At 52.0% G+C, this 8,916-nt stretch overlaps 1 protein-coding gene across 1 annotated transcript; it reads right to left on the bottom strand.

Moving 5' to 3' along the window:
* Positions 1-1,228: 1,228 nt before the first annotated feature.
* On the bottom strand, positions 1,229-8,599 carry SERTAD4 (SERTA domain containing 4). The gene is made up of 4 exons (XM_075445850.1): positions 8,236-8,599; positions 7,814-8,003; positions 7,389-7,504; positions 1,229-4,214 (listed from the first exon to the last, which is right to left on the bottom strand). The coding sequence occupies exons 2-4, from the start codon at positions 7,986-7,988 to the stop codon at positions 3,465-3,467; spliced, it is 1,041 nt and encodes a 346-aa protein (XP_075301965.1). The 5' UTR covers positions 7,989-8,003; positions 8,236-8,599; the 3' UTR covers positions 1,229-3,464.
* Positions 8,600-8,916: the final 317 nt, after the last annotated feature.

Genomic DNA, 8,916 nt, shown 5'->3' with positions numbered 1-8,916 from the left:
TGAAGATAAAATCACACTTCTGTTCCTGGTGACAGTAAACCAGACCTGACAACAGCAACATCTTTCTCTGTGGCTGTTTTCCACGCGTTATTGAAGCACCATTATAAGCAGGGATTAGCCTGCTGAAAGGCGCAGTACTTTACAGTCTTACACTCCGGGAGCAAAGTATCTTATGATAGAGAGTAAAGCAATCTCCCTAGAGAGCAGCTCTTCTGTCCAGCTCTTCCAGGCAGGGAGGCCAGGAGCTAGTTCAGGAGCACTCATTTAGCAGTGGTGCATGGGACATAACGGATGAAAGACATCAGTATAATCTTGGAAAAGCACTATTTCTTGAAAATTTGTAATACTAGGAAAATGTCCTTAGTACTGGAATGTGCAATGGGGAGAAGGCCTATCAGGTTTACACTCATTGCATGCCATAAATCAAACCAAATTTAAACCACGGAATCCATTCAGCCTAGCCCAGGCTGGAAATCCTATCGAGGTCTATTGCGTTTCTGGCAACTGGACAAGGGTGTTTCCAACTCCTTTTTCTACAATGAAACACCTCTGTCTCTTCTGAAGCAAACTGGGTAACTCAGCAGGCTCCAGAGTCCAATACATCTACTTTCAGTATTTGCTACTATTTTGTGAGGCAGGGTCCTGAGAAAGGCATAAAAGGCCACTTTATCCCTAGGCCAACCTTCATTAGACAACATTTCATCCCTTACAGACCCTGATGACACTCACTAAGACTGTCCAGAGCTGTAACGGGTTAATTTCTAGGGCTCCCTGGAACTAAAGAGAGGCCAGAGCAGACAGAAAGTTCTGCTGATCCATCACTTCAGCTGATGCAAATTCAACTCAGCAATGGGTTATGTGTGCAGGCTTGTTCTTGAAGACCAAGGAGCCCCTTAGGGTCAAAAAGCTTTCAGCCCCCCCAAAAGCATTAGCTGATCTGTGGTTTGGGCAGCATTTGGCCACATGTTATCCTTGGCCATACGTGCAAATCCACAGACAAGTCTGTTGCTTCTCAGTGCACCTTCAGACTGTCCTAAAGGCTCCTGAAACCCGGAGAAGGCTGAGCTCCATCCTGGACTCAACCTGACGTGCAGTCAACTGCAGCCCAACCTCTTCAGCAGGGAGCAGTTAGCTTAAACGGCATTTCCTTGGGTGAGCGAGGGGAACGTGGGGGAAAGGACCCAGTAGCCATTGGAGATGTAAAATTAAAATGAATTTTGGTCATTTTAATAAATATATATCAAGGAAATTTCACTTTACTACAACAACACATTAGTATACAAGCATCTAATATTTAAGCTTAAAACATCAAGTGTTTATCAAATATTGGAAAAGAGCAGACATTACTAGACTATCTGGGTATAACACAAGAAAAATCATTTCTTTTAAAAAATTGGTCCTTGTGGACAAATGTCTAAATGATGATCCTACTCATACACTGTATGAATGAGATCTATATTTAATATTATTATTATTAATAAAAAAAAGCTTCTGTCTTGGAGGAATCAGGTGAGATTTACACTTTCTTTAGTTGCTGTTCTTCACAATAGTAACCCTTAAGAACTCGTCAGTTCCAGCTCACCTGACCACATAAAGGTTATCATTGATTTACGTCCTAGATACGCTCTTTGTGGTCACTTTGGCTGGGGTGGGGAAGCTTTTTGCTGCGACCACCAGGCTTAGTCACGAAACCTGTCCGGCTTACAGACGTCACTGTGGTGGGCACGCGACCCAAAACACCCACGGCCCAGGAGGACTCAGGCTGAACCCGCGAAACCCCGAGCAGGAGGTCTCCGGCCCAGAGGCGTGGCTGAGGTCAGCGCCAAGGCGGGGACAGCCCGGGGTGGTGGCGCCCCCCGGGGACCCTCGGGCCCTTTGCCCAGCCGGCCGCTTCTCCAGCACAGAGGTGCATTTCACCCTTTGGACAAGAACCAAGGGGAGAAGATGCCACTTGGATGCACGACGCTGGGGGAACAGGCAGCTATTCTGAGTCAGTCGTGGCTCGGATGTGGCTATTTTGGCGAGCATGTCCCGCCAATTGTTACAGGGACTGTGGGAACTCATTAATTTGGCGGATCTACGACTCGCCATACTCTCGGTCCAACCCTGACTAATGTCTTCTGCGCATTTTAAACAGCACACTTCTGCAAACGGTCTACCTAGGGATGACTAAACGTTGTCCTTAGCCACTGAAATCTCAGCTCATTTCTCCAAAACGCTCTTTTTTAAAATTAAACCCCTTACATTCATTCAGATAAAATCATGTTCATCGCCACATTATCGATTAACGTTGTGCTTTTTGCTTTCTTTTCTTGTCTTCTTTAAATCAACGGCAAAAGTCATAGAAAAAATCCCGCATGCTTTTGCAATCTAAAAGAGAGAAATTATGCGAAACAGAATAAAGTATAAAACATGCCACTGGTTCATGAACTTCATTATACGAAGAAGGAAAAAAAAGAGCCCCAGCAACAGACAGTTGCCATAGAAACACTCAAGCATCGAATGCTTGTTTACAAGAGACATCTCTCTATTGTTTCTCAAATCCCTTCCTAAGTATGGCAAATCAAAAAGCAATTGAGCATCAAAAAGGAAGAACAGAGATGTTTGAATAGGAAGTTGAACTCAGTACTTCAAAGGTTAAAGGTTTCTAATAACATTGATCCACCCTGTGGGGTGTGGTTTTTTTTTTTCTCCTCTGTTTAGGTTAAATCCCTGCTGTATCACTGATTTATACTTAATTTTCACACTGGCAAAAATTAAGACAAAAAGTAAGGCACCAAAAAAAAACCTGCCCTGTGTAACAACAAGCCTCATTAGTTATTACAGCCGAGGTGAAAACGTGCAAGTACTTGAGCTGCACGTTGTGTTTCTGATTAAGATCCCACAAACAGGTTATTTCTTTATGCTATGTCCTATTTTGTCAGTTGAACAAGATGCTGAATCCAGCGAATGGAAGAGCATCAGTACAAAACATAAGGATGGTTTATTCCCAGTCCATGTAGACAGTCCTTTTTCAGAACAAATACTCAGTTAGAAGGAGCACATCACCCTTGCTGGCAGCATCTATTTGTTTACCAGACTTCTAATTCCTCGGTAAACATAATGGACGTTCTTCTTAATTAATGGCAGACTTCTTGGGGGTGGGGATGTATAAAACGATACGTTTTCCCCATCTGGCTGACTGGTATTTTCAGCAACAAAAGCTACACCATAGCTGTACAGACTACAGCGCTAAGCAGGAACGCAACCGCGTTCTCCACGAAGTCTCCATATTTATAAACAGCCCGCTGATGCAGATCACAGGGACGCTGTAGGCAATCTGCTCTCCAGTCATTTAAAACCATACGCAGTGTTTGAGGCATGATTGTATCATCTGTAGAAAACTATAAAAAATCCATTCAAAATAAAAACTTGATAGACAAACGAACATGCTGCGCATGCTTCAACCGAGCAAGAAAGGTGCCTCATATTTTACTTCCTTTGCTGCAGCACGTTTTATTACTTGGTAATGATTCCTTTTTCCTGAAGGATTTTTTCCAAGATTCGCTTATGTTGCTCTTGTCATTACATCCAGTCTCAAAACAGTCATAAAATTTGCCTTTACATTCGAGAGCATGGGTGCCCCTTACAGGTTCACAGTTTAGGGCGGCGCTCTCTCGCTCAGGTTCATCACCTCCTTTCTCGTCATTAAATCGCGCCTTTTCCTGATTCCCGTGAGACCTGGCACCAGTGATGAATATCTCGTTAGCAGGTATCTGGTCATCACTCCTGTAGGCAGGGGCACTGCCAATGTCATAATCCACCTGCTGGGAACAGCTCGGCAAAGAGACTGGGGAGGAGGAGGAGGAGGAGGAAGAGGAGGAGGAAGTATTTTCTGTACCAGCATTAACAGAGTAGGGTAGATTTAAATAGTGACTGCCACACTCTTGATAGAAGCAGCACGTGTGGAGCTTCTCGTATTCCTCCTTCGCCATTCGAAGGCGCTTTCGGTAGGGACAGTCCTGAGGCACAAACCACTCTTGTGGCGAGGTGCCGCCGAAGGAGCAGGCGGAGAAGCACCAGTTGTTCTGCATGATGATTTCTCCGTGGATTCTCTTCATCAGGTTGTTGATGAGGACGGATCTCCGCAGGTAGACTTCAGGATCATCGATAAATTTCAGCTTCTCCAAAGACATGTAAAGAATATGGGCCCGCTCCTCAAACACGGAGATTGTCTGAAAATGTAAAAGACAGAAAAGATACAAGTGAAGGCAACCGGTTTTGTTCCAGAAATAAAACGAAGTATTCCCCCTGTGCCACTCCTTTTCTCGTTCTCCTTCTGAGGCACCCAGAGCTGGCTTTTCGTTTTGCGCACCCACGTAGCTGGGGACCTGCGTTTTCTTGGCCACAGTGTTCCACCCCGGTTTGAGAAGTTAAGTTGCTGAGCGCTACACTGCAGAGGCCATCGCAGGGCACAAACCCAGCATGGGAGAGAGAAATCCAGAAGCACACATCTGGCTCGTGATTTGCATTTGGGGTTAAAACATAAAATTTTGATGTGCAGTTTTGCTCCAGCGATGGCTGGTGCCTTTTTGATGTAAGTGGACCCAATTCCACCACCCCCTGCAGAGCTTCTTCTGCAAAGCTCTGGAGCCAAGCGAAGGTCCCCTCCCGCAGCCTCACGGTTTGCAAGACGCAGCCAGCAGCCATCGGCTCACGCAGCAAGTGTCGGAGCATTTCATCCGCTGCCAGTGGGAAGAGGCCCTCCAGTGAGGAGGTCTCCATTTGCCAAGCTCCCTTACACTGCTCTCGTGTAGAAAAGCGCACGCGGGGAGGGAGAAACCCCTCTCAAAGCACCACAGCATCTGGAGAGCAGCTGTTGGCCTGCGTACTGCATCCTGCGCTCTATGGGACCGGTGGGAACGCAGAGAGGCAGGGACAAGGTCAGGAAACGACGAGAGGATCGGGATTTGCAGAAATCCTGGCTTGACGCCTGCAGATTTGTTCTCCCTTCCGTGGTCCTTCCAGGACGCCCTTTCTCAGCACTGGCAGCACGAGCAGGTTACTGCCCTCGGGAGGCCCCGGATTCTGCGCTGTAATCGCTACCCTGGGAATCTCAGTAAGAGAGGGGGCAACGCACGCTACTGTAAGCACCGTTAACTAATTTTCATTTTTAGTAAGAATTTGGTTTGTGTAGGAGGAGAGCAGCGCGGCACAAAGAGAGACTGCTCTAAATCCCCCCCATCTGTGGCTTGATCATTCTTCCCTTTCCCACATGGTTACAGCATTTTTGCGGGGTGGAAGTCGTAGCTATGAGGACTGAAAGAGCTTAACGCACAGCTGCTTTTCACATCCATTCAACCCTCCTCGGCCCTCTAGCTCTTTCCACAGCCTGGTCCTGTCTGCACGGCTTAGAAGTAGCACAGTGCCTCATAAAAATAGAAATTGGCTGTGTTTTCATGCGAGTTCACAGCTGAAGCTCTTCTTTGTAAGAGAGAGTAATTATTCTATAATAAATGACTCATTTTAAATTATATTAAGCCTATAGGTTAATTTGCGTCCTTTCTACCTGCCGCAGCAACAGTCAGCAACCCCAAAAAAGCCTGGAGCAAACCAGTAAGCCTTGAACTGTGATCCTCCTGGAGATACGTCCTGGAGGGCCACCAGTAGGAACAAGTTGTCAAAGGCCTTCTACTACAAACGCTTGCCAACAGCCCTCTGGGCCCTACCATCACACCCTCTACGGGACAAAGAATCTCAGAACACAGCTCTATATTTACTGGACAGCAGAGGTATAAAAACGTGTACGAAATTCAAAGCAGCCTGGTGGGCACCCTCCCTTCCCCAGAGCTCACTGCTGCCAACTCCAAAGCACATTTGTGCTGAACAGAAGAAACCGGTGAGCCGGGGTTGCTGACATGATAACACCTCCACAACAGCACAAATCGACGTCTGGGACACCTCCAGCCTGCCAATGCCTCTGCCACTGGGGTTTATGCTGTTGGAGAGGGCTATGTCCCTGTTCCTCCTCTGTGCGAGGAAAATAATCACCGGTACAACACCCCAACTATCTAGCCAAGAAAAAAAAAAAAAAAAAGGCTGAAATCAGAGCGCGGCGCGGCACGCGGGAGGCACGCTCGCTAACCAGAGCACGTTCTCAGCAGCCTCGGTGCCATTTCTTCATTGCTCTGGCAGCAGACCGGCCACCGTCTGGGATTAACGGCGGGGCAGTTTTTCACCTTCCCCGGTCAGGTGCTTATTTCCACAGCCAATGCTATTTGTAGCCGAAATTTCCTTTGGCTCCTCCAAGGTCCTTGGGAAGCAGGCTCAGCGTTACTGCTGGCTTCTGCTCTGCGGAAATCCCTCCAGCGAAAGGGCATCCCAGCGGGCAGACCTGCACGCCCAGCGCCGGCGGCAGTGACGAGGCACTCGGTTCTCCTCGCACCTCAGAAGGCTGCCTCTGCGACGCACGTAAAGGTAGCGGATAAACGTGCTCCGCACCTCGACCTGGTTTAGCTTTGCGTCTCTGGGGCTGCCGCGGCACTACTGCCTCCTGTAAGCTGCGCTTTAATCAGACTGCGTTGTCCCCTCTCCATCGCCAGCAGTATCGGGGCAGCACTGCACTGCCACGGGCCAGGTACGACCCAGCGAGGTACGGACGGTGTCTCAAGGCACGAGCTATCCTTATGCGGCATCACTCGAGGCGTTCAACTCCTTGCAGGGCTGAGCCCTTAATGAATGAGAGCATAAAGTCTCTAATAAAAAAAAAGTTAGATTTCAATTTATGTATTCGCTGGCCTGGGAAACATTTGCTCTAATCCCTCCCTTGACGGCTTTCATTGAAAAAAAAAAAAATTATTTCATTTACTAATCTGTTCTTTTAGAGTTATTAGCTTTTTAATAAACAGGATTAAATACTGAAGGAGCTTGTATTTGCTTTCCAAATCATTCTGTTTTCCTAGAGGACCTGCACCCCGTTTGGGGTAGATGCAGCCTATTACTATTTTCACCCCTGGAAGAAGTTTTGAATGAAGCGGGGAATCCTGGGCCCTTTTTATTCACGTTCCTCGTTTCTGCTGTTCAGATACTGTCACGCAGCTCCTTCTGTAAACGTAATCTAAGCTCTCTAAGAACAAAACAATCTGAAAACAAAATGACCTGAAAGACAAAGTTATTCTCAGCATTTCGGCTCACAGTCGTTGCAAACGAAGAGACGTCTTTGCTTCTTAAGCAACTCGATGACAATGAAACAATAAATGTGAACAAGTGACAGCTACTTGTTTCTGAGCGAACAGCTGGATCCCCCTCCCAATGTCAGCAGAGTGTTTCAGCCTTCTGGAAATGGGTCAGCCCAGTGTTACTACGCATCTGAAACTCAGAGTAAGAACAACGACTATCGGACCACGTACTTTGTGCGCAGAGCTGCCGAGCGGTGGATGGAAATCCTCCTCTTCCACATATTTCCTTTTAAAGTATGTGATCTTGGATGTTGTTACAGGATTTGAAATTCCCCTGAAATGTGATCCTGCGGGCAATAAATCAGACACGACAAATGACACGCGGGCTGCCGGCGGCTCTCCCAGCGAAACACTTCGTGCTTCCCCCCGCGCCGCAGCACAACTCGCCGCGGCTTCTCACCGCCCTTGGCGGCGAACAGAGCCAAACCCTCACCTGCTCGCACCGGCCACCCCGGGAACCCCCTCCCCCCCCCTCCCCGAGGCACCCACCGCCAACGCGCAGCCGGCCCCGGGCCCCCCCGCCAGCCGGCGGAGCCCCCGCGGCCACCCCCCCCCCCCCCCCCCCCCCGGCCCGGTCCCGGCGGCGCGGAGCCTACCTGCGGCGGGGGGCCCGGGGCCCGGCGACGGGGCCGGGGGGGGCGGCGGCGGGGCGGCGGGGCCGGGACGGCCGCAGCAGGGCGGCTGCCAGAGGGCGCGGTAGGCGGCGAGGTCGGCGGCTCCCTGGGCGGCGATGGGGCGGCCCAGCCGCTGCGTGGGCAGCACCAGGGTCATGGCGGGCGGCGGCACCTGGGGGCCAAGCGGCCGTCACGCCTCGGTACGCGCACACACACGCGTAACACGCACCTTGCACAGACGCGCACGGGCTTGGGTTCCTCCCCCCCCCCCCCCCCCTCCTTACGGCAGGAAAAAGACCGCAGCCCTCTCCCACAAAGGGCGCGGGGTCCCCGGCGCCGGCGAGTTCGCGGCCGCTCCCCCCGCCGCCCCGGCCCCGGCCCCGCTCCCGCTCCCGCTCCCGCACCGGCGCGGGATCCGCTCACTCGCTGCCCATCTCCTCCCGGCGGCGGCGGCGGCGGCGGCACGGCGCGCTCGGCACCGACGGGCGGGAGAGCTTCTGCCTCTGCGTGCGGGTGTGTGCGTGTGCGGGTGTGTGCGGGTGTGCGAGCGAGCGCGCCCAGCAGCTGGGGATCGCGCTCCTTTCTTCTCCCTCGCCTCCCCGGCGCGGCAAGCAGCGGAGCCCGAGCCGGCTGCTCCCACCCGTCCCGCTCGGACGCGCCGGGTCTGCCTCCAGCCGCAGCACTGCGAGAGGCGGGCGGCGGACTGGCTCCGGTCTCAGGCCGGGAGCCACCGTCCCGCCGGAGCCGAGCCCAGCAGCGGCGGGGCCGGCGCAGTGCCGAGCGGGAGCGGGGGCTGCGGGGCCAGCGCCAGGCTGCGAGCTCCCGCCGCGGCGGGCGGGCGGGGGGGGGAGAGGGCAGGGCGGGGAGGGGAGGGGAGGGAGCAAACTTTCTGCGAGGGGCAGGGGGTGAGTTCGCAGTCACCTACTTCTTGGCAGAGGAGCGCCCAGACGCGGCCCGGCCCCCTTCCTCCCTCTCTCTCTCTCCTTCCTCCTCCTCCACCTCCTCTCCCCCCGACGGCGGGGTGCGGGCTCCCCGCGGCGCGGCCCCCCGGAGGACGGCGGGCGGGAGGGGCCGCAGGTGGAATT

Source organism: Opisthocomus hoazin, chromosome 2 (genome assembly GCF_030867145.1).
Source record: "Opisthocomus hoazin isolate bOpiHoa1 chromosome 2, bOpiHoa1.hap1, whole genome shotgun sequence".
Classification (NCBI taxonomy): domain Eukaryota; kingdom Metazoa; phylum Chordata; class Aves; order Opisthocomiformes; family Opisthocomidae; genus Opisthocomus; species Opisthocomus hoazin.
Note: the sequence above shows the minus strand (reverse complement) of the source record. Positions and strands in the feature narration are given on the sequence as shown.